The 26,715-nt window shown below is 40.8% G+C and overlaps 1 protein-coding gene across 4 annotated transcripts; it reads left to right on the top strand.

The window, feature by feature from the left end:
- Positions 1-24: 24 nt before the first annotated feature.
- Positions 25-26,715, top strand: LOC106561001 (uncharacterized). Of its 4 annotated transcripts, XM_045688128.1 has the most exons (5): positions 26-297; positions 11,591-13,200; positions 13,492-16,380; positions 16,486-16,548; positions 16,775-18,433. In XM_045688128.1, exons 1-5 carry the CDS (start codon positions 278-280, stop codon positions 16,894-16,896), a joined length of 4,704 nt encoding a protein of 1,567 aa, XP_045544084.1. In that variant the 5' UTR covers positions 26-277; the 3' UTR covers positions 16,897-18,433. The 4 variants fall into 4 exon arrangements, with proteins under 4 accessions (XP_045544082.1, XP_013979999.2, XP_045544084.1 ...); XM_045688126.1 differs by lacking the exon at positions 16,775-18,433 and adding an exon at positions 25,701-26,715 and having other exon boundaries at positions 25-297; positions 11,591-16,380; XM_014124524.2 differs by having other exon boundaries at positions 25-297; positions 11,591-16,380; positions 16,864-18,433.

The following is a 26,715-nucleotide window of genomic DNA, read 5'->3' as shown; positions in this document are numbered from 1 at the left end:
CTATATATCGGGTGGTAGGAAGTTGAGCGGAAGTGGGCGTTGCTACATTGTGCAAAAGGTCTGAATACTAAACGGTGTGGATCATTTAGATAAAGAGGAGTGACTATGTATGTTATGCCAGACTGAAGCTGTATATACAGAGGTCTCTGAGTCTGGGACTGGCAGTTGCTCCATGGACCATCTCGGCTTGTTACTTTGTAATTAAGTCTGTAATGAACTCACAAGCTCCGGTATCTGAGATATTATTGAACCAATATTTATTCGACACAACGCGTCCATGCACTATGATGTATACAGGTAAGCTAACGTTACATTGTCAGATATTACACGTTTTCTCATTTTGACAGAAAGTGGTTTCATTTCAAGCTAGTGTACTGTTAGCCAGCTAACGTTAGCTGGTTGTCTCCCTAGCTGATGTTATTATCCCAGAGTCGTTTGCTGTTTTAGTTAGAGCCTAATGTTAGCTAGCTAACATTGAACATGGTTGGTTAACTCCCATCACTATGGCATTGTTGGCACTGTTCATTGTTGTTTAACTAGCTAACGTTCGCTGGCTGGCTCGTTAGCTAACGTGATGTGTGTGAACTTACACTTTGTTTACCTAGCTAGCAAACTATATGTCTTAAGCTAAAGTGTACTGATAACTAGCTAGCTAACGTTAGCTGACGTTATTATTCGTTTCCCAGAGCCGTGTGCTGTTCAAGTTAGAGCCTAATGTTAGCTCGCTAACATTGAAAATGGTTAGTTAGCTCCCAGCACTGTGGCATTGTTGCCACTGTTTATTGTTTAACTAGCTAACTTTGGCTGGCTGGCTGGCTGGCTGGCTCGTTAACTAACGTGACATGTACAACACATGTTGAATATGACCGGTGTCAGTAAACGTCTCCAAAAAACCTAATGAAATTGTTAGGGTTTGACCAACTATTTGAGTGCATATCCCATATAATATAACAATTTGTTTGCATAACCTATATAATATAACACAGATGCTATAATAATGAGTATATAAACTATAGATAATTGAGTACAGCTATATGTTAAGAGGAAGTTGCTCATGTGATGGTGGGTCATGTGGATAGAATGCTGATGATGTAGAAACAGGATTTTCTGTAGAATAATAGCAATAACAGGATATGGGTGAAAGGTATACGCGGGGGGTGTAAGGGTTTTAGAGGACTGTGCATTGTGCAGTCACAAGTTGAGACATCCGCCAGGAAGCTGGAGTGCGTCTAGAGGTTGGGACCAACCTGCACGCCAACGGTAGGCTGGAATAAGTCTAAACCATATTCTAGCCTCTACTATGACAGGCCCTCAAGGAGAGCGAACTAAGTCTGTCAAAGTATTTAAAGAAGAACTTGTAATGTCATTCCAGTTCTCTGTCTGCCCTGCGTGGTGTTACAGGGAGCCCGTATATACGAACCACATATTTACCATTCAAGTGTTTGCATTAATTAAACTACAAAGAAATCAGAAGTTACTATGTGCTGACTATTTTGTTCTGATACCAGATTCGAATTGACGCGACCTGACAAAATTGTTGCCAGCAGAGCTGGTGAGGGTGTGAGTTATGCTGACAGCGTGTAGCAAAAGAGCTCTTCACTAGATAGTAAAATATTCAAAGGTGATTTTTCTCAAAAGTGAGTTTACAAGTTGATCAACTTTCAAAGCAGAATTACTTTCCCATTGTTCCTCAAATGCAGTGTATGGTGTACTATTTTGTAGCTCTGAGAATCTACTTTTATATAATGTAAATAAACACCATTTCAATTTTTGCTACATAAAACTGAATCCAGGTGGTGAGTCACAAATTATCAAAACTGTCTAAACTGTTTTTCTTTGTGGCTCAGTTGGTAGAGCATGGTGTTTGCAATGCCAGGGTTATGGGTTCGATTCCCACGGGGGGCCAGTACAAAAAAAAAATGTTTTGCATGAAATGTACGGTTAATGTAAGTCGCTTGTGGATAAGAGCGTCTGCTAAATGACTAAAATGTAAAATGTAATTATGGGGTATTGTGTGTAGATTGATGAGGAAACACATTTTTATTTAATACATTTTTTCATAAGCTGTAACATAACAAAATGTGGAAAAAGTCAAGGGGTCTGAATACTTTCTGAATGCAATGTAGGCCTACCATCTACTGCCTTCGTGCTCTTGACGGCACTTAACCCCCCACAAAGTAGAACTGCACTGTCAGTCACATGTGGTCAACCCGCCATGCCATCTGGAGAGCTCCTGGGTGTGGAGGCTTGGCTTTTGATCCAGCCCTGAAAAGCTCAATTCTTCTTAAGGTCCTGTTGATCAGCTGATGTTTAGGCGACAATATGGTTAGACCAGGGCTTGAGAATATGAATATGTTCTTTAAGTTAAGATAGGAAACAGAGGCCATCATGTAGGAACCAATCCAATGAATCATGTTTATGTATGTTTTTATGTAGCCGTATGTAAGGAACGCCTTTTTTAGAGCTCACTTCAGACTGGTACTTTATGCATCTGAGTTTGACTGTGACCTTGTCGTATAAATATTAGGACAATAATATTTCTCAGATACCGGAACTTGTGAATTCAAATAGACTTTATTACAATGTAACAAGCCGAGCAGTTCTATGGAACAACTGATCTTTTCAGTCTCAGCACTCTCCTTTTATACAGTTTTACCCTTACATAACATACATAAACATTTACATAAAGTGGAGTGACTTATACCCTTTAGCCTTGGCCACCCTTATCTTTTTGCCTTGCACTCATTTTAGCTTAGTTTCCATTCTCTTATTGGCGTAGATTCTATTGGTGGCGTGCACTCCTAATGCAGGTGCGTGTCTAATTGTGCCTGTAACTGATTAACTAATGTGTCTGTCCAATGGCCTTCACAAGACCAGGTATGACCCAGAATGACTAGGCCTGTGTTGATCCAGCTTTGCACAATCATATGGATTCTGCTTTCATTCTGCTTACACATGTCTAATGGTTAACCCTATATTGATTCTGCTTACTACTTCTAAGAAAACAGTATAGATACTGGAAAATACCCACAACCTCTGTCATGGATATTCATACTGAGAGAGACTGTCATTTCTTCAAACAATCATCTTTATTTAATATCGATTAATTATTGCTATCATGAAGCCGTCGACACCACACTCTTGAGTGTGTTGCCGAGAGCTTAACCTTTACAGACAATGCAGAGTTCTTATATAGCTGACACTAAAAATGCTTAGACATGACTGGTTCCACCCTTCCAATGCTGATCAGGGGCACCACAAGCCATCCTGTGGTCATCTGCACCCGGTGCTGTTTCCCAGATGCAAGAATGATTAGACACAATAAGGGTTTTGTTCTATTCCTCCAGGCTATCTCAGTTACACCCACCACATCTTGTCTCTGGAATGTGGTCTTTAGGTTTTATCATCAGGTCAACTGTCAGTTCAAGCCCCAGAGGGCCAACTCAACCCACAGACACAGATGAGAGAGTACTCATCAAACCTGATTTGACAAATAAACAATATTATAACATCTTGTAATTTTACTCTTACACCTCTCCAGATTGCCGACAATAAAGACTGATTCATTTAAAATTGACTGAGTTTTATTTAACCAGGTAAGCCAGTTGAGAACAAGTTCTCATTTACTACAGCGATCTGGCCAAGATAAAGCAAGGCAGTGCGACACAAAAAACAACAACAGAGTTACACAATAAACAAATGTACAGTCAATAACACAATAGAAAATAGTGTCCCTGTGTTGAATTTCCACGACAGGAGATCAATGCACATCAAGTTTGGCCAATTAGGCTATTTTTATCATATATATTTTTTTATGTTGTCGCATTTACATGGCTACTGTTTAATACAGGAATCCCAGCTTTCCAACGGTGTAGATTTATTTAGGCTCTACAGTGCCGGTGGAAAAGCAACAACGACATTAATGCTTAGCTAACTAGTGAGAACTGCTACAAGTAATGTTTTGGATTGGCTATCTAGTTAGTCTGTCATTATTTTATACCTGCTGCTGAAATGCTGCACTCTCTCCTCAGGCAACTGCCCACTGGCACCCACGCAGCACACACAGACACGCACTGAAGGGTCATTCCGATAATGGCTGATATGTAGCTTTTTAAGTGATTGATATAAAAGCGTGCCTTCATGAATTACATTAACAAAAATTATATATGACTTTTCATGACCTTACAAACCCTAATTTTACAGTTTGAAACAGCGCATCATGGGCATTGGCTGACGGATTTTCAATATGTGCAATCTCGAACAGCCTGCGATCACTCAGATTCAGACTGGCGGCAAATAAACCTGAAAAGTGGAATCAGGGAATTAATGTCCACTCTCCATTGCTATTCAATGCAGATCCCATCTTCATTTCGCTTTGATCAACCTTTTTTGTCTATGTGTGAATCTAGGCCAGCCAAAGGCTACTTTTGTTCGTTTTTATAGAGGAACAAATATGCAATTCCTAAAAAAGTTGCTGTGCCGGTATGGCGCTCTGGCCAAAGTCGAGCACTGCTCACCACTGTAAATTACTCAGGATAAGTTAATACGTTTGCAAAAGGATAAGTTTCATTTGCAAAGTATTTCAGGAAACTGGAAAACATATCAAGCAAGTATTTTTATATTCCACAAGTATTAGCTGTTTTGTACAGATAATTATCAGACTCAAGTAACAAATGCTGTTAAACACTTGAATACAAATATATTCAGTTAACATTTTTCCCCACAAAAGTAGGGCACTAGGCCTTTACTAGTCCTGTGTTAACGGACAGGTCTCAATGTTTTTAAGCATTAATGACAGATTTCTTGTTATCTAGGCGCTAGCCAAACTGAAGCATGCTGACGCCTCAACTCCGTCCATAGTTCTTTGGACAAAACTTATGGGGAAATTAAGGCTGTTTTTAGATAAACGCTGATAAATAAGATCTGTGGTCTTACGTGCTTTGTTCTGTGAGATAATCTTAATCAGCTAATGTTTATTTTGAAGCATTTATATACATTTTTTTAAAAGCACAAAGGCTTCATAAATGATAAAGGTCATGTTGATTGACATTATCTCTTAGAACAAAATGTACAAGATCTCCTAGGTCTATGTTAACCTTCAGACCTTATTTTTGGCGTTTATCCCAATGCCCTATTAATTTTCCTAGTGATTGGACGATTGATTCCGGAGCGCCAACAGTTTTCGAAGCACTACTGATCCGACACAATGTACCAATGCTCGTTTCAAAGTAACATTGTCACGGTTTTTCAAACTGTGGCAAGATCCCACTGATTTCGCTGTGGTTTGGTGCTTTCTTCGATTCAAAGTGGCTTTCAAACATCGATCCTCTAACGGACACTGTACAATGTAGTTAGGATTTCTTTTCATGTAGCGTCACCTGAACGATAGCTGAGCAGGTAGTCAGGAGCTGTGTTCAGATATCCATAATAACATACTGTATACTACATAATGAGTATATACTACATACTATTAGTTCATTTTAGTATACTGTAAACAAACGGTATCGTTTCAGTTGAGTGTACTAGCGCTTCGTCTGTCTACCAGAAGTTGATGCTGTTGCTATGCAACCTCTTGCTAGCTTGTTAGCATAACAAATGACTAGCTAGACATTTTACAATTTTGGGTGTGTTCGAATCTGAAGTGCCAGAGAGCTCTCAGAGTGCGCTCTGAGCGTTCATAAATTCAGAGCTTTGTCAGATTGTCCATTCGTAGGGTTGATCTGAGCGTTCTGACCTTAGCTTGAGTGCTTGACTGCCATTGTAACTGGCTAATGTTGGCTAGATACTTCCAGACACAAATGTCAGAGTGAGGTGTTCTCACCATTTTACTCACCCTAGCAGAGCTGGTTAGGCTGTTTTCATGCTATCCAGAGTGTTGGTTACTGTAATTGTGTTGCTGGTGTAACCGATGTGAAATGGCTAGTTAGTAATTCATGCTTTTTTTTTGGCGACGTTTACTGACACCGGCCATATTCAACGGGTGTTGCACGTTCGTAAATTCATCAGTTATTCTGTGTTCTGGCACACTCAGATGAGAGTGCTCTGAAACCTGAGTAGATAGCCAGAATTAACAATGTCCTTTGAGATCGCACAACAACTATACCGCTTAGCTAAGAATGATGCGAATAATTAAGTCTAAACGTTGGGTAGTTAGTTAATATACTGCCTAGCAAGTTCAATGTATTAGTAGCCAACTAACCTTAGGTAACTAAGTACATACAGGTAACATACCGGTACATACTGCTGTAATGCTATGCGGTTTGTAAGGATGGTGTAGCTAACAAATTGTCAGCCAACAACAAAGTGTAACTTAACTTATTTGAAATGTAATTTACTTTATTACATTGCTCAACATTTTAACATTTGTCATAATTTGTTAAAGCAATGAGTTTGTATCCTCTCTTGTTGAAATCGGCTGCATATTTTCTGCCGTTGTCTTCAAATCTGAAACCGCGAAGCCACGGCCATTTTATGAATTGCGTTATGGGCCCATAAAGCACGGAAGTAGTGTCCACTGCTTGTATACTTCGTATTTTGACATATTTAGTACGACATCCGGGAACTTTTGGCATACTAACTATATCCATACTATGACCAATAAGCATACTACATACTCAATTTACATTTCAAATAGTGAGGTTAGTTTGAGTATTCGAACACAGCTAGGTACTCAGGGACCAGAACTAGGGAACAAGGTCGAATCCTGGCGACTGCATATTATTTTGAAAATCGTTTTGTTAAACCACACTTTCTGCGCATTGTTGTTCCAACAATTTAGTTTTATTTAGTCAATACAATTTTCTGTCTTAAGCATCCTAAATAATGCCATAGATTCACAGTGGAAGGTGTGAACTTGTATGGTAACTGATAGTAGGCTACTAAGACCTGCGACTAGCTGCCGTGCCATGGAGATTTGATGACTACTGTGTAACAAAAACCTCTATATGAACATCACACTGCTTTTCAATGCTGACCAGCACATGTCACAAATGTGCATTATGTTAAAAGCTCAGAGTAATAAACCGTTTTTTGGCACAATTTGGTAAAAGACCCAAAGGCTTCAGAAAGCCTCGGTTTCCCATCATCATGTCTGAATGAACCAGAGAACTAATTTCTGTGTTTTAGGACTACAAGCTGGAGAGCTCTGAAGCGGACAAGTTTAGATGTTTACATGTGTGATTTACAGATGAGTGTAGGGCACAAGATGTGACCAACATTTTGTTTTAAATATCTGAATTAGGCCCACAGAATTATACCTACGGAGGATCGGCTTCTATGTGTAACCGATGTGAAATGGCTAGTTAGTTAGCGGTGGTGCGCACTAATAGCGTTTCAATCGGTGACGTCACTCGCTCTGAGACTTGAAGTAGGGTTGCCCCTTGCGTTGCAAGGGCCGCGGCTTTTGTGGCGCGATGGGTAACGATGCTTCGTGGGGTGTCAGTTGTTGATGTGTGCAAGGGTCCCTGGTTCGAGCCCAGGTTGGGGCGAAGAGAGGGACGGAACCTACACTGTTACATATGGAGGAACTTTAGTTGGCTTAACGCTGGACTAGAGCTAGCTAGCTAAAAAGCTTGTGTGTGCAGAGCAGTACCAGAATTAAATTTTTTTTTTTTTTCTTCTTGTTAATGCATCTAATGTGAAATGAGAACAATAATATCCTGAACTAGCATAGAAAAAGTTAATCCATTCATAAATAATTTAAACTCTATCTTCTGAATCACGCTTGTAACATCAGTACTGTTGCTTACGCTTCGGGAGGGGCAGGTAGCCTACGCACGCGCACACTCATAGGCAAAGATTTTCAGCAGACGGGCAGACACTGGAATATGTTTCTAATGACAGAGTGCATAGGCGCTTTGTTGTGTTTTTTGTGGGACTTAATTAAAAATAGATCTGTATCAATATTAGATAGATCTGTATCAATATTCCAACTGGACAATAGTGTATTCATTCAAAGAGGAAAAGAAGAAACAGCGTGGTCTTGTGAATGCGCATATCCAATCTCTTTGTCACCAGGCAGACCACTGAGAAACTGAGCTACTATACTCTGCCCAGAGACAGGAGACGCCTCAATCCGCTTTCTGAAGGCTTTAGAGAGCCAATGGAAGCCTTAGAAAGTGCTACGTAACCCCAGAGATACTGTAGTTTCGATAGAGAATCAAAAGAAGAACTACAAATTCTCAGACGGGCCACTTCCTGCTTGGAATTGTCTCAGGTTTTTGCCTGCCATATGAGTTCTGTTATACTCACAGACACCATTCAAACAGTTTTAGAAACTTCAGAGTGTTTTCTATCCAAATCTACTCATAATATGCATATTCTCATTTCTGGGCAAGAGTAGTAACCAGTTTAAATCGTGTACGTTTTTTTTATCCGGCCGTGAAAATACTGCCCCCTAGCCCAGACAGGTTAACAAGAAATTTGTGGAGTGGTTAAAAAATGAGTTTTAACGACTCCAACCTAAGTGTATGTAAACTTCCGATTTCAACTGTACATGTCACACAAGCACAATTTTATACCTTCCGACTAGTGTCGTGAAAATATTTGTCCAATAATATTTCTCAGATACTGGAACATGTGAATTCAAATAGACTTTATTACAAAGTAACAAGCAGAGCTGGCCCATGGACCAACTGATCTTTCCAGTCTCAGCACACTCCTTTTATACAGTTTCATGTTTACATAACATACATGATGTGGGGGTGCTTTGCTGTTGACGCTGTCAGTGATTTATTTAGAATTCAAGGCACACTTAACCAGAATGGCTACCACAGCCTTCTGCAGCGATACGCCATCCCATCTGGTTTGCGCTTAGTGGGACCATCTGTTTTTCAACAGGACAATGACCCAAAACACACCCCCAGGCTGTGTAAGGGATATTTGACCAAGAAGGAGAGTGATGGAGTGATATATCAGATGACCTGGCCTCCAGAATCACCTGACCTCAACCCAATTGAGATGTTTTGGGATGAGTTGGACCGCAGAGTGAAGGAAAAGCAGTCAAGTGCTCAGCATATTTTTTTATTTATTTTTTTACCTTTATTTAACTAGGCAAGTCAGTTAAGAACAAATTCTTATTTTCAATGGTTGCCTAGGAACAGTAGGTTAACTACCTTGTTCAGGGGCAGAACGCAAATTTTTACCTTGTCAGCTCGGGGATTCGATCTTGCTACCTTTCGGTTACTAGTCCAACACTCTAAACACTAGGCTAACCCTAACTCCTTCAAAACTGTTGGGAAAGCATTCCTCATGAAGCTGGTTGAGAGCTTTGCACACTCTTGGGGTTCTATCATAAATACAAAGGGTGGCTACTTTATAATATAAAATATATTTTGAATTGTTTAACAATTTTGTTATTTCATAGTTTTGATGTCGTCATTATTATTCTACAATGTAGAAAATATTAAAAATAAAAACCCTTGAATGAGTAGGTGTGTCAACTTTTGCTACAAGCTTGGCACACCTGTATTTGGAGTTTCTCCCATTCTTCTCTGCAGATCCTCTCAAGCACTGTCAGGTTTGATAGGGTGCGTTGCTGCACATCTATTTTCAGGTCTCTCCAGAGATGTTCGTTCGGGCTTTGGCTGGGCCACTCAAGGACATTCAGATACTTGTCCCGAAGCCACTCCTGCATTGTCTTGGCTGTGTGCTTAGGGTCGTTGTCCTTTTGGAACGTGATCATTCGCCCCAGTCTGAGATCCTGAGCACTCTGGAGCAGATTTTCATCAAGGATCTCTCTGTACTTTGCTCCGTTCATCTTTCCCTCGATCCTGACTAGTCTCCCAGTCCCTGCTGCTGAAAAACATCCCCACAGCATGTTGCTGCCACTACCATGGGGATGGTATTGGCCAGGTGATGAGCGGTGCCTTTACTCCAGACGTGATGCTTGGCATTCAGGCCAAAGAGTTAAATCTTGGTTTCATCAGACCAGAGAATCTTGTTTCTCATGGTCTGAGAGTCTTTAGGTGCCTTTTGGCAAACTTCAAGCGTGCTGTCATGTACCTCTTTTTACTATGGACTGGCTTCCGTCTGGCAACTGATTGGCCTGATTGGTGGAGTGCTGCGGAGATGGATGTTCTTCTGGAAGGTTCTCCCATCTCCACAAAGGAAGTCTATAGCTCTGTCAGAGTGACCATCGGGTTCTTTGTCACCTCCCTGACCAAGGCCCTTCTCCCCTGATTGCTCAGTTTGGCCAGACTGCCAGCTCTAAGAAGAGTCTTGATGTTTCCAAACTTTTTCCATTTAAGAATGATGGAGGCCACTGTGTTCTTGGAGACCTTCAATGCTGCAGAAATGTTTGGGTACCCTTCCCCAGATCTGTGCCTCGACACAATCCTTTCTACGTACAATTCCTTTGACCTCATGCCTTAGTTTTTTGTTCTGACATGCTCTCTGTGTGTGTGCGTGCGCCTTTCCAAATCATGTCCAATCAATTGAAGGTACCACAGGTGGACTCCAATCAAGTTGTAGAAATATGTCAAGGATGATCAATGCAAACAGGATGCATCTGAGCTCAATTTCGAGTCTCATAGCAAAGGTTCTGAATACTTGTGTAAATAAGGTATTTCATATTTTTTTTTTTTTTTATAATACATTTGCAAAAATGTCCAAACCTGTTCGCTTTGTCATTATGGGGTATTGTGTGTAGATTGTGGGGGGAAAAAACTATTGAATCCATTATAGAGTAAGGCTGTAACGTGGAAAAAGTCAAGGTGTCTGAATATTTTCCGAATGCACTGTATGTTTATTGCATGTTGAGTCAGATCTATCAGACCGGTTATCCCGATTTGATCTCGGAGTTGACCAAAGTTACCTCACTAACTCCTCAAACCTGATTCATAGTGTAGTGTACTCCACTGGTAAAACATATCAGCTAGTGTTGTGGAATATTGACTCAAATATTACACCTTTACTGGAACTTGTAAATTCAATTTAGGCTTTATTACAAAGTAGCGAAGTCGTGCTATTCCATGGAACAACCGTGTTTCTCAGCACAGAGCTTTCCCTTTATAGCATTACATCCTTACATAACGCATATGGGTACTCCCCATATGCAAATGAAATAACTCCCCTTGTCCTTTCTCCACCATTTATCTTTCAGTCCCAGTTCTTGCTTTTTCACGCCCACATCTGCTTTGAGTTAAATTATAATGGTGGCAGGACCTTTTATGTGATACAAAAAATAATACATTTATTGTATACATATGTTTCACGTATTGGTCATTTTGTTACCATCCTGTTTCCATGTTCACCTGACATTAGTATGTCCAGGTGTAACAAATGTAGTTATGGGCATTAGCTAATGTAGTCATGTACATTAGCAAATGTAGTTATGTACATTAGCTAATGTAATCATTGGCATGAGTTTTGCTCAGAAACAGCAAATGCACTAGGTGACATCGAATGATCTCCCACACTAGCCTATCTGTCATAAGACTATGCTGCCAGAGAATATGATGAGGGCTTTGTAGTTCCAGATTGCCATACTTTAAATCTATACCATTATTTTTGATACAGGCTATGTTGGTTACTGTGTGTGTGTGTGTGTTGCCCTGTTAATCACGTTTTTTTTCCCCCGTTTTTTTTTCAGAAATGGTTTAATTCTGAAATACTACAAGGCAGTAGGCGACACTGATGAGACAAGGAGAATGCAGACCTATACCTGGACCCAAAGTGGACTGGATCGATCCGTCGCTGGACAATCATCAAGTCCCCAAGTTACCAGTGGTCAGATGAGTGAGATTCCTTGCAGCTATTCTCGTCAATATGGGCCAGTCAGACCAGCTGTCCTGTATATAGAAGGTGGTCGATGCCTACCACACAGCGGACAAGTAACCAGTGGAGGTTACTGGAGTGGACCGAACCTGAATCAACAGGCTTCAATGGTGTACATAAACTCATCTCAGCATTCACCCACCAAAGAGCAAGTTCTAACGGGTACTAGTCCCCTTTTGACATCACTCTGGACTAACAATGCAGCGGCTGCTCAATCAACTGGTGTTACATCACAAAGTGGAAACCGTCACACCTTGCCCGGAAGGGTTAACAGTGCAGCTCAGCCCACTTTTCAGCAGGGACAGAGGTTTTTGGGTGTTAAAAAAAACAATCCACAGAGGCTCGTAAAGGATGGTCAGGGTCCAACCATTCACTGCCCCCCTCATATTAATGCACCACTGAATACAAATGTTATGTATCATCTAAGCCCAGTGAGTGGCAGTCAGCAGCTTGTACTTGGCAGACAAGAGGGGGCCTCCAGTGGTACCTCTGCTTCTCTTGCAATGGGTAGGAGCCCCAACCATGTAAATCATAAATTGACTGTAGTGAGTGGGCAGGATTCAAGAAGGATAGCAGTTCAAGCTCCTCATCAGGGAAACCCACAAACACCAAACTCTTTGCAAAGTGGACAGGAGACAACATATAACCAACTGTTGTATTTACTTCAAAATCAGAACAATGACAGCAGGGCTGAGATGAACAGGGTGCACCAACATGGAGCACCTGTCCACACTGGCTCATCAAACCACAGTCAAATGTATCCCTCTCAACTTCTCACTGGCAGCAACAACCAGGTCAATGTATCAAATGCTACAGTGGGGCAGTCAATGCCAATGCATAACATTAGCCAGAATCCTCAGTACAATGTTATGTATAACCCTCCTTTTAATAATTCTCCAAGACATGTCCCCATCTGCCCTAAAAGCTTTCCCATCCCACCACAACAGAACAGACTCCCATCTTATTGTGCAAATAATAACAGTCAGGCAGGGCCCATTGGAAATAATGCACACTATGCCTCTCATCCTAGGCTCCATATCCAAGGCACATGCCCTACCCTACATTACAAGCCAGACTGCACCAATGTTCTGGTAGGCAACGCTGGACCATCTTCATCTGTGCCAAACTATAGTATACAGCCCTCAGTCCAGCACAACCGTGAGACCGCGCCTCCACCATACCCAGTCCAGCACAAGCGTAAGTCCGCGCCTCCACCATACCCAGGCCAGCACTCCCATGGACCCGTGCTGAACAAGACGGAACATGTGGTTGGGGCAGGAGCGCATTTTCTGCAACACGTGCCTAACCAAGGTGCAGCCCCTACCCTACATTACAAGCCAAAAAACACCTATGTTCAGTTATCCAACACTGGACCATCTTCATCTGTGCCAAACCATGGTATGCTGTCTTCAGGCCAGCAAAACTGTGAGTCTGTGACTCCGTCACACCCCATAAGACAGGGCTATTACATAACAGTAACAGAGGACAAAAGTGGAAATGGATTTAGAACAGAAAATTTTATTTTCATAGGAGATAAACCTAATGAAAGTGCTCTGGTCCTGCAAGGATCATCTGCAAGTAATGCCCCCTCTGTTCTTACGACACAGAAGGCCGTTGCAGTTGTACAACCACTATCGCAGTGTATGCAGACAAACACACCTCTAAATGTGGCTGATAAAATCTCCTTGACTACCCAAGGTATGTCTTTCTTAACAGGTGTCAAAAATGTGAGCAACCCTGGGGAAGAATCTTGTGACCAAAGTCCATCACAAGCCCAAACAACCCTTATTCTATCTGCTTCTTTGACAAATGAATCTGAACAAGAGGTCCCCAAGATCAGACTAGAATCAGGGGCTGATAAAACATTGACCAAGGGTTCAGAAACTTCTGATGTTGAAATGGCCAAGATATATTCATGTTTTAAGCCTCAACGGTCATTATCAAACGGGTTATGTGCAGAGAAATTTGATTCTCAACCATTACCTAATGTGGAATGTCAAGCCACTCAGAGAAAAGAGTTAGCTGACACAGAAATGACCACTCATGTGCATGTTAACCAATTGAGTGAGGAAACGAATGAAAAAGTCGATTCCGATGAGGACATTTTTGAATTGTCCTCCATTCCTGTAATCAAATGGACCCTTGGTAAATTGAAGGAGTTGGTAGATACTGTGCAAAGTCAAAAATGCACTGCCACACCAGTTGAAAGCAAAATACTAAGCCTCTATTGGGACGGAGATGGGCCAAAGCTTATGGATGCTGCAAGATCTGGTATGTTACAAAATATAATGGAAGAGGTTAGATCTGTGTGTGGCGACGATGACGATATGTCATCACAGTCTGTCATATTTTCACAAGCCAGGCGCAAAAACTGGGGTCAAGTTGAAGAGAAATGTGCCATTCTTAAACATGATTCTGTTCACCCCGAGTTCCCAGCGCAAGAGTCATCGTGGTTGAACACAAATAAGCAGCTTGATGACATAGACAAGGAGTTTGGATTCCCATGGTCACTAAGATATGACCAAAAGACTCTTCATAGAGGAGATGAACAAACAAAACTGATTTGTACCGAAAATGAAAAATCTGCGGACTCTGCCAATGACATGCAGACTGAGGTGGCTCAGACGAAGAGACCAACACCCTCTGATTCTGATGCTAAAGAAATTCAAGGGTCAGGTTTGGTACACGGTTCCACCCAGACCCTCTCACTGGTTAAGAGAGAGGCAGGTATCATTTTTAGTGACCCATTTTCCTCCCTGGAGATCAACGTGCTGACACCAGAAGAAGCTTTGATGTTTTTCAGTGGGCAGCTACCACAAGATAAAGTGAATGAAGAAGACCTGTTGGAATTGCCAATGGAAATGGACGCGGAGCTGATTGAGTTGAAAGATTACTCAGTGGAGGATAAGTCATCTGAGAGGGTAGATGTGAAGTTGACTGATTTAAAACTCGAAAACAAAGGGGATGCCCAATCAGAAGATTACTGTTGCCTCTCTCGTTGGATGGCAGTGTTCAGTGGGTCCACCAATTCTTCGTCCTGCAAATGCCAATACGAGACTAAATTGGGTTCAGCAAAGGCCACTGTGAATGCGACGCCGTTGGTTGAGGTAACATTGTCTGTTGAACCCAACACAACAAAAGCAGAACAAAGGGAATGCCTGCAATTGTCTAAATCAAATGGCACAGCAGAAGAAAAGAGGGAAGAGAATCCTGTAAAAAATTTGAATCCTCAATCTTGGAAATCTACAGGCATTCAAGAATGCCAAACAATTGTTTTGTCTGATAGCAAATCTGAGACTGCTCGCATATACACAAATTGGGTGAAGAGCTTGCCTTTGTCAAAAGCCCCAGCACTGCAACTCCCCATCAACCACACAAACATTGTTGAAATTGAAGAGGTCTTCTCCCGTTATGAAGACTTTATTAAAGTAGACACCCCAATATCGGAGATAGTTTGGGACGATGTACAGCCAAAGCAGAAACTACCAGGTCTGTTCCAGAAACGTATAGAATGTGTACAAGAACTTGGTGTCATTTTGGAAGAAGGAAACCCTAGAGGTAGTGAAGTCGTTCCTACAGTTCCCATTCCTACTTCTAATCTGCAACCCCAACCAACAGACAAAATCGGTTTCCTTACATCACTTTCCTTGGCACAAAGATGTCACAAACATCTCTCTCCTAAAACAAATTGTAGCTACAAGGTTAAACAAAAAGGGGTTGGACTCAAGAGAAGATGTGTTGAAAGTCCGCATTCAAATTTGCCTGTCCCAAGAAAGCAAAGGAAAATGAGGGATGGATTAGGTCCCTCCTTTCAACTCGTTCCTGAGGTCAACTTGACTGATGATGATGTTTTTGAGCCCCCCAATACAACTACTTCTAAATCTTTGGAAGAAGAGAAACATTCAAAAGGTAGCAATCTCCAGAAGCCAACAGAACATGGAATTGGGAACAACATTTGGAGGGTTGGCACAGTAAGTCTAGCCTTGTTTGGTTCCGCGCTCCAGAGGAAAAATGGGGCTTTAACAACTGACCAACGCAAGGACCATAATACTTCTCGAGCAAGACCTTTTGCAGACAATGCTCCAGCACCTCCTATAACCCTCAGTGTGAATGTCAACTCCTGGACCAGTCCTCCAGCGGAAAGCCCAATCAAACAATGGATCTTAAACGAGTGGAATAATAGTTTTATCCCGACAAAGACAAAGTCCAGGGGCAAAGTGTCAAAACTACAAAACAGAAGAGGCTTTGCTCCAAAGATTATTTGTGCTGAAATGGCCAAAAAGACTGTTGCCCTCACCAACACAGATAGAGGTGCATTATCCTCTGAAAGGCGAGCCAAACCAGAAAGAACTGTAAAGGCCAAGCAGACTTTGCGGCGTGTTGAAAGAGAAAGAATCTTAAACGGCCTGAAACTCGGACCAAAGAAATCTAGGATTGAGGCAGTGCCATCCAGTATCCCTGATCTAGTGGAACAAAGTAAATATGAGATCGGAAACCCAGCTCCTTTGCCTCATGAGCAGAACAGTCTTATGTTTAGTGTGCTGCCGGAGTCGTTCAACTTCAAAGACGTCATGGACCCTCCGACACAGACAGGTTCAATGAATGGTAAGTAATACCAACACCAACACATTTGCTCTTATTTCAGTTAATGTTACCTGTAATTAGACATGTATTCCTGCTCTTTTCACATTGAAACACTTTTCCCATCAGACATGGCTGGTCCGGTTGCTGCGAAGGCTGAGAGTCCTCAGACGATAGTCCAAAAATCCCAAGGTAATAAAGCATGCCGTCTATTCAACCATGTGTTGAAAATGTACTGTATGTAATGTGTCCGCTACCTACATTGCATTTTCCATATCTTTGTAAGGAAAGCATTTCTTGTATCTATTCAGTTTGTTCCCCATCTCCATGTATTCCTTTCTGTCAAATATGAGGATGTAGGTTTTTGTTTTATTTGTTGTAACATTTATTGTTACGAATGAATTATTACTCCATTTAGGTGTATGGTCTGTTGGCATTCAGAAGAGATATTGTCCTCTCACCTCTTTGACCACTAAAGTTCCCAAGTCTTCCTCCACCACCTTCCAGAAGTTTCAGAAGAAATTCAAGCAGAAGAAGTAGGCCTGGCAGCTAACCCACGACAAATTGTATTGTCTCCAGTTATGGACTGGGGGAGTGGAGTGAGGACTGTCGCATGACAATCTGATTCTTGTAACTTGTTTCCCATGGAAATATATGTACAATTTTTGTTTTTAATGACAAATATTCATAACCAATGTATATTCTTTGGGAATGCAGAAATTGACCTCATTGTGGCAAGGTTGGGCAGCTCATAATACAGTTATTATTTACTGTAGTTATTGTTTACATTCTTAAGTGACTGAGAATTTATCTGACAGTGTCCTCTCTACCTCAGGCCTGACAGGTGTTGGTTCCACTTTTCTTGGCTCCATTATTTACTTAACAAATAAGGAACACTCAATGTGCACTTATAAATTAGAACAATTTTCATCAAAATACAGCTGTAGACCGAAGTCAAAGATCAAACATCACACATACAACTGATGTCTCTCCTGTGTTCTGCTAAATAGGAAAAGTCCAAGTTGCTTTTAATATGCTTGCAGTCAACCCCTAGTGATGTAAATGCCTACGTCATTACCCTCTACTCATGAGACCAAGCCCATGCATACACAGCTTTACACATAATGTTGAGTTCCAGTGTTTTCTAAAGGCTCAGCAGTACATGTCCACTCCCCAAGTTGATTTATGGTGGTATGTCTGACTAGTCTCTTATCTCTTTCACTCCCCTGCAGGGTTCTGTGTCTATGAATCTCTTTTATCTTTGAGGCGCTTTCTCAGACACCCTGTTTTGACTGCAATAACTCACACAGCTCTCAGACCGTTTCTTATAAGAAGCAGACTATAAAATAACTGTGGAACAATATTACACCTTATAATGCATATATATATTGTTCATTTGTAGTCTAGGACCCTATAAATGTAAGGGGGGACAGGTCTTATAACCCTTCCCCTTCTATTAATACAACATAAGCATAACCAATTATTATAATACATCAAACATTTGGTGCAGCCCCTATCATGACCCCATCACAGGCAACATTGCGAAACTTCATCTAATTTAAAAAACCCTAAAGTTTTTTGTGTGTCATTGGATTGCTGTATTTTAATGTTTATTTTCTTGTCAGTGTTGTCTGACATTTTTGGGGGGTAAACAGTATTTTATGCAAACCTCATGTTTACTGTATCACAGAATGTGAACTATGCCAAATTCACTGCGGTTTGTATGAATTTGTAAGTTATCATTCTGCCCACCTCTCTACCGTTCCCTTTTACAATCTTATAACAAGTGGGTACCTTACCAATAGATATTTTTCTGGAGTTTAAACCGATTCCGTTTGTTTACACGGGATGAACAGTATTGTATGATTTAGAGATACTAAGCCAGCTGAAACAAGGTTCCATTGCAGTATTCTGGATGCATATACCAGGAAACCTGTATGTTTGTAGTAACCACTGACCTGGTGCATTTACATTATATTTTCATATGTTTGTTCGACCTAGTGTTATTTCTTTATGTTGGTGTATGTTATTTGTTTCTAAATATTTTTGTACACTTAAAAATATATTGTCAGCAGCATCCTTCACTTGGCTCTTGTTGATTTTATAGGGGACTAAAGTAAGACAGGCAGGGTACATTCTTACCAGACGTGTCTGGTTAGGTGTGAATGCTAACCCTTTTTATGGTTAAAAGAAGGCTATATAGACCATATAAAGTGTAGTATTGGGATGCAAACTCAAAATGTAATACATTTCTAATCTGAAATTCTAAATATCTGACATGGTACAGGTGTATTTTTTTATTTTTTTTAAAGCCCATAACCATGTGTGTGAGGTTTGTACTTTTGTTTCAAAGTTAATCATCTTTAAACACCAGTCTCAACGTCAACAGTGAAGAGGCGACTCCAGGATACTGGCCTAGGCAGAGTTGCAAAGAAAAAGCCATATCTCAGACTGGCCAATAAAAATAAAAGATTCAGATGGGCAAAAGAACAGACACTGGACAGAGGAACTCTGCCTAGAAGGCCAGCATCCCGGAGTCGCCTCTTCACTGTTGACGTTGAGACTGGTGTTTTGCGGGTACTATTTAATGAAGCTGCCAGTTGATGACTTGAGACGTCTGTTTCTCAAACTAGACACTCTAATGTACTTGTCCTCTTACTCAGTTGTGCACCGGGGCCTCCACTCCTCTTTCCATTCTGGTTAGAGCCAGTTTGCGCTGTTCTGTGAAGGGAGTATTACACAGCGTTGTACGAGATTTTCAGTTTCTTGGCAATTTCTCGCATGGACTGGTGCTGATCTCAAAGATATTGAACACATGGAAAGATTTTTTTTTTTTTTTTACTAAGACACATGAAATGTACTGTATCCAAAGTAACCATGTGATTTAATATTGCATGTATACTATGTCAGAGGAGTTGGAAGATAATGGTGGCGGAAAGACTAAGAGGAGTAATTGCATTAACATAGGGGATGTACCCATATGCTGTATGTGCATAAAAGAAGAGCCGATGCTCAGGGAAGTTGTTCCATGGACCAGCTCGGCTTTGCTACTCTGTATTAAAGTCTGTATTAAATTCACAAGTTCTTGCAAGAGTATTATATTCTTAAGACAATTTTCCACAACAATGCTCACACGACACCCGAACATTCCTTTGTTTATGCTCCAACTGTACCATGGTAATGAATTTGTCCGGAGTCGGGAATAGACAGACTGGCTGAGAAACGCTGCCTGTCTAAATCATCAATCGGCTGCTTTAATTTTTATGGATATATACAAAGAAATGTCGAAAAAAGGTGAAACGAAGTACCAAGGTAAAAACAGTTAAGTTGGATATTCAACGGATATTCGTGCTTTCAAACCTCAATAGCTTTCGAGCCACAGACTCCAAATAAGTGTCAAGATGTTGGAAAAATTGCACAGGTCTTATTTTCACGATTTGGTCATTAATTTGCTTTCCAAAGCTAATAAACGTGGAAATGTGAGCAGCATTTTGTATTACTAGTTGAATTAGTAATGGAGTGTAAACAAAGTACAAACTTTTTACATTTGAATTTCAATTGCTCATGTGACCTACATGACACAAGGTTCAGAATGTCCACTGACTACCCTTCTATATTGCACAACCTTTGATTTGTTCATTTTCATCTCACAGGTTTTTACATTCATTTTTCAAAATTTCTCATTTCAATAGCTCCTTGGTCATGTGACCTACTGGCTTCAAATAAGGTTCAGAATGTCCAGTCAGTGGGCCTACACATTTCATACCCTTTAGTTTGTCCGTTTTTCATCTCTCGCGTTTTTACATGAATTTTTCAAACTTAAAAATGTCAATAGCTCCTTGGTCATGTGACCTACTGGACTCAAATAAGGTTCAGAATGTCCACTCAGTTGGCCTTCACATTGCACATCCTTTAGTTTGTCAATTTTCATCTCACACGTTTTTACATACATTTTTCTAACTTTCAATAGCTCCTTGGTCAACCATAAATGAAAATGGCAAAGTACGAGAGTCATGTTATTAATTGTCCAAAGTGTTACGAACCTGCTCAAAGTTCGCAACAAAAGGGAGACAACGTGGAGACAAGGAGTATCAAAAATATATATTTATTAGATACCACAACTAGCACAACCAAAAACAACAAGGTGTCTGCGTGGAGAGAGTCTCCCCAATGACTGTGGAAGAGGTGCCTTTATCCTGGGACACACCCGGATCCAGGTGTTTCCCATGTAGCTGACGACCCTTCCAACTCCGCCCACCGGCATCCTAATAAGGAAACAAGAACAAAGAGAGAGAATACGGCAGACAGAGTGGGAGGGTCATCACAAAAGCAGGGATGGAGAGTGAGCTAGTGAGGTAGGCTGCAATGGGTTTGCTGGTCAATACATATACTGAACATTTAACCACAGTAATGATGGCCAGAAAAATCTATGAATAAAAATGTAATATTGACATATTAAACAGAAATTGTAGACCTTTAATATTTTCCAACATGTCAACACTTTACTTCAAATAAGTACAACATATTTCACAGTGTTAACTTTCTCTTTATCCCTGGTTGATGTACATTTCAGAGCCTCTTGTGGATGGGGTATAGCATACATTTTCAACAACAAAGACAGATCTTCCAGTTTGTGTTCTTCACTCTGAACTCGTCTTCATTCCTAGTTACAGCACATGGAACCACCGTTGGCATGCAAAATAAAGCATAACATGTTATAAATATCAAATATCAATGCAGTATGACAAATTAGCCATCCATTGTGTTATATTATACATTGTCTTACATGCTGTCACTGTTGTCAAAAGATTATAAACATGTTAAATAAAGTTACTAACCCAGTCAGTCTTTGGGCCACATCCAGGTTCTTTATCAGTGGCACACATGAAGCAGTTGTTGGCTTTGTTGAACTCTGAAATCATAGGTATGAACTGAACATATGGCTGTCCCACACAACTACATAAAAATAAAGAATTTACATTTACTTTGAATTAAATGTCATAACATACATTTTTAATATATCCTCAGCCATTTCTTTTTGCAGTTGCTCCATGTGTTTTTGTGAAGGTTCTATATCAATTTGGGAGGGGATGTTGGGGAAGTTCTGTGCAACTTCCTTGGCCATCTACACCCCAAAAATAAAATAGAGTTTTTGACCTAATTGTCACCTAACAGCTAACCTGTCACGATCGTCGTAGTAAGTGAACCAAGGCGCAGCGGGTCGAGTGCTCATCTTAACTTTATTAGTGAACACTTAAACAAAACAAGAAAACAAACTAACAGTCTTGCATGCTAAATACAGCAGTGCTAAGAACAACCTCCCAATCCCCATAACAAACATACTCCTAAATATAGGACCTTCAATCAGAGGCAACGATAACCAGCTGCCTCCAATTGAAGGCCCCAATCCCAATTACCTAAACATAGATCTAAATACCCTAGAACAAACATAGAACTATACAACATAGAACTAAACCAAAAACCCCGGAATACATAAATCAAACGCCCCTCTAAACAAACCCACACTCAAAACCATATAAAACAAATACCCCCTGCCACGTCCTGACCAAACTATAATACCAAATAACCCCTTTACTGGTCAGGACGTGATATAACCATTCATTATTGAAAATATAACTATCAAACCTGCATTACAAAGACCCCTCAGCTGAAGGTGTCGTGCTGCATGGTGTGAGTTATTTCCCTCCTTTCCACTTTATGTCCACCCAGTCGTCTTTTCCTTGGCAGGATCTTCTCATTTTGAAGTATTCTCTTTTTTATGTAAACATAATGGAATTCTGATTAGTTATAAGCAAATGAATACACAGGCCAAAACTGTATGCCGATTTCCTTATCACTATAATCTAGTAGAGGAAATTTCCTTTATGCCCCATTCTACACACAGCCTAGATTATAGGCACTGAACCATTTACAGGACAATAATAGAAGTAGCATATAGGATTCAACCCTATCACAGAGTGAATAAATGTAGAGCGTTTGTAGACTTTAACAAAAAAATATTAAGTGACAGTTTCATCAGTACGTGCTTAATTAAAGTCATATCACAAAGATCACAGATGACAGTGAACCATCAACTCTATGACATTAGAGAATGAATTGTAAGCACCAAAGTGTGTTTGTCAAAATAATATCTGAAAATGTCAGTTGTTGAACATAATAGTTCTATTTGCTATAGCAATTTATGATATGCAGTTGAGGAATATTCCATGTATCAACACTACATGTAGGACGGACATAAGATGTTCCCACATACAGTATACACATTCATAGAGGCATTTTTCAGCTATGATTTTATCCAGAATGGATATGACAATGGGGCAGTATTGTCTACGCCATCGGGTTAGCTACAACCAGTTTAGAAAGTTTTAGGAGAGTTTTAGGAGTAATGGTTTTAAAAAGAGCTATTGACATTTGAAAAATGTGATTTGTCACCATATTGACAGTCCCTAACTGCTGTCGGTGAACGTAAGGAAAACTAGCCGAATATCCGTCGAATATCCAACCTGAAACTGTCTTTACCTCGGTAAACGAAGTGCAGCTAGTTTGCAGTCTTTCCAGCTTCAGTTTGAAGTGATTGATTTAGCTGTGTTGTTGGCTAGCTTCTCTGAACAGTGACCTGACGAGTGAGCACATTTTCTATGCCATTAGCTCATTGTTATGAATGTTCCAAATAAATGTCACTAGAAAACAGCTTAAGCAAATGCAAGGGCAGCTACTTTGTTGTTATTCTGGCTGCACTTTTTGACGTGACTGTAAATTAGACGTAGTTGGCTAGCTAGCAAGCAAGGGATAAGAACGTTTACGGCCAGTATGGCAATGGAATATTTAGAATGAACATCTGGGTCGCATCCATAGATACAGAACAAGAAGACCAGCCACCTTGGGTAGCAAATCTAGATGTGTCGGGACTATGTCATAAGGAAGGATGAAATTGTATAAATAAATAAACAGCACCCGTCGAAATAACCAGTCACCAACATACCGAACATGACATAAGACAATCCCGCACAACACCATGGGGGAAACAGAGGGTTAAATACATGAAAAAGAATTAGGGGAATGAAAAACAGGTGTGCAGAAACAAAGACAAAACAAATGGAAAATGAAAAGTGGATCGGCGATGGCTAGTAGAGCGGCGACGCCGACCGTCGAGCGCCGCCCGAACAAGGAGAGGAACCGACTTCGGCTGAAGTCGTGACAAATGTGCTCTGAAGGAGGACTAAATTGTCTTTTTAAATACAGACAAAGATGTTAACATCATGAGAGAAGAAATAGCAGTCACTCTCCTCCAAAACACTGGTATGTTCAATTTCTAATTTAAAATAATTGGAGATAAATAAACATTTATATGGATCTTTCAAGGTTATCTTTGATCCAACTTCTGACTAGATGGCCACTAAAACATGTATTTAAATATTTATGTTACAAGAAACCTTTACTATTCCCTTGTTCCCTGTTTGCTCAGAAAAATAAATGTAAAGATGTATAGATTACTTGACATTATGTTTTGCTAGATGACCTGAGCCAAATGTGCCACTTTTGTGGGGAGGTGGACAATAATGAGGAAGACTGGGTAATTGCTTGTTCTCTTCTAAAGGCACATTTTTACGAGTACGAATTTGTATAAGCAGTAATATTTCTAGAGGTAGTATCATCTGCTTTGTCTGATAATGAAATAATAATTGTAATTCAAGAAAATGTATTTAATGTTTTAAATATACTGCTCAAAAAAATAAAGGGAACACTTAAACAACACATCCTAGATCTGAATGAAAGAAATAATCTTATTAAATACTTTTTTCTTTACATAGTTGAATGTGCTGACAACAAAATCACAAAAATAATCAATGGAAATCCAATTTATCAACCCATGGAGGTCGGGATTTGGAGTCACACTCAAAATTAAAGTGGACAACCACACTACAGGCTGATCCAACTTTGATGGAATGTCCTTAAAACAAGTCAAAATGAGGCTCAGTAGTGTGTGTGGCCTCCACGTGCCTGTATGACCTCCCTACAACACCTGGGCATGCTCCTAATGAGGTGGCGGATGGTCTCCTGCGGGATCTCCTGCCAGACCTGGACTAAAGCATCCGCCAACTCCTGGACAGTCTGTGGTTCAACGTGGCGTTGGTGGATGGAGTGAGACATGATGTCCCAGATGTGCTCAATTGGATTCAGGTCTGGGGAACGGGCAGGCCAGTCCATAGCATCAATGCCTTCCTCTTGCAGGAACTGCTGACACACTCCAGCCACATGAGGTCTAGCATTGTCTTGCATTAGGAGGAACCCAGGGCCAACCGCACCAGCATATGGTCTCACAAGGGGTCTGAGGATCGCATCTCGGTACCTAATGGCAGTCAGGCTACCTCTGGCGAGCACATGGAGGGCTGTGCGGCCCCCCAAAGAAATGCCACCCCACACCATGACTGACCCACCGCCAAACCGGTCATGCTGGAGGATGTTGCAGGCAGCAGAACGTTCTCCACGGCGTCTCCAGACTCTGCCACGTCTGTCACGTGCTCAGTGTGAACCTGCTTTAATCTGTGGAGAGCACAGGGCGCCAGTGGCGAATTTGCCAATCTTGGTGTTCTCTAGCAAATGCCAAACATCCTGCACGGTGTTGGGCTGTAAGCACAACCCCCACCTGTGGATGTCGGGCCCTCATACCACCCTCATGGAGTCTGTTTCTGACCATTTGAGCAGACACATGCACATTTGTGGCCTGCTGGAGGTCATTTTGCAGGGCTCTGGCAGTGCTCCTCCTGCTCCTCCTTGCACCAAGGCGGAGGTAGCGGTCCTGCTGCTGGGTTGTTGCCCTCCTACGACCTCCTCCACGTCTCCTGATGTACTGGCCTGTCTCCTGGTAGCGCCTCCATGCTCTGGACACTACGCTGACAGACACAGCAAACCTTCTTGCCACAGCTCGCATTGATGTGCCATCCTGGATGAGCTGCACTACCTGAGCCACTTGTGTGGGTTGTAGACTCCGTCTCATGCAACCACTAGAGTGAAAGCACCGCCAGCATTCAAAAGTGACCAAAACATCAGCCAGGAAGCATAGGAACTGAGAAGTGGTCTGTGGTTACCACCTGCAGAACCACTCCTTTATTGGGGGTGTCTTGCTAATTGCCTATCATTTCCACCTGTTGTCTATTCCATTTGCACATCAGCATGTGAAATGTATTGTCAATCAGTGTTGCTTCCTAAGTGGACAGTTTGATTTCACAGAAGTGTGATTGACTTGGAGTTACATTGTGTTGTTTAAGTGTTCCCTTTATTTTTTTGAGCAGTGTATTAACATTTTTCATTATAAATTTCAGATTGGTTGTGACCGCTGCCCAGGATGGTTCCACCAGTCCTGTATGAAAACCATCCCATCATTGGAGGATTATGTCTGCGCTGCCTGTCAGGACTAGGTTAGGCTTGAGTTCCAGGCGACGGTATCACCTGGAAAACTTTCCATAAAAAGTGGACTAAATGTTCAGTCAAGCTGTTGTCGCTTTCCAATATTTGTTTTTGTTATTGTCTTTTTATATTTGATTTATTGTAATTTTATATCTTATTATGCAAAGATCAAAATTTGTATTTCTTATTTAATGTTTGTTAACGAACTTAACTTTCTGTGATGTTTTTGTGTTATTGGGTGATAATATTTGTGTATTATCTTTATTTTAAACATTACAAAATGTTTCTAAAATAAATGTTAATGTTTCTTTATACTCTAATTTTTCTTTCTGTGGCACACACTACTGGTCAGCTACCAAAATGATGAGCTACGAAAATGATTCTTTAGTGTGCCAGGCCTTGCAGTCCCAAGACAGAAGGGGAGGGGAGAATTTCAGCAGGCAAGAAAATGGCCTTGCCGAAATCCCCCCCCTTCTAATTTCCTTAATTTTGTGGCTAGAGTCAAATACTTTCTGTGACACATTAGAGTGAAATATTTTCTATAGAACAAACTTCACATCAGGATAGGCAACCAAAATTAATAATGTATGTGTGTTATATTAAACATAGGAGGGAGTAAAATGTAGACAAGCAATAAACATTTCAGAACTACTAGTCGAATAGGAGAGATGACGAATTTTGGCAAAGAGATTTATTTAGACTAATACACTTGAAACAAATAGCCAAACCGAAACCTGCAGACATTACTAGTGCCTCCCCCGCGATCAAACTGACATAAAAAATCTAATGAAACGCAGCCTAACGTGATCAGAAATCACCTCAGACTGTCACGCTCTGGCCATAGAGAGGGTTTTATTCTCCATTTTGGTTAGGCCAGGGTGTGACTAGGGTGGGCATTCTATGTCCTTTTTTCTATGCTTTGTATTTCTT

This window comes from Salmo salar, chromosome ssa10 (assembly GCF_905237065.1).
Source record: "Salmo salar chromosome ssa10, Ssal_v3.1, whole genome shotgun sequence".
NCBI lineage: Eukaryota > Metazoa > Chordata > Actinopteri > Salmoniformes > Salmonidae > Salmo > Salmo salar.
Note: the sequence above shows the minus strand (reverse complement) of the source record. Positions and strands in the feature narration are given on the sequence as shown.

What these genes read in the sequence shown, in the direction of transcription:
- LOC106561001 (XM_014124523.2), top strand. Translation starts at nt 278, where the DNA reads ATGCACTATGATGTATACAG. An exon ending in ATGCACTATGATGTATACAG is followed by an intron (nt 298 to 11,590) that starts GTAAGCTAACGT and finishes TTTTTTTTTCAG; the next exon opens with AAATGGTTTAATTCTGAAAT. An exon ending in ACAGACAGGTTCAATGAATG is followed by an intron (nt 16,381 to 16,485) that starts GTAAGTAATACC and finishes TTTTCCCATCAG; the next exon opens with ACATGGCTGGTCCGGTTGCT.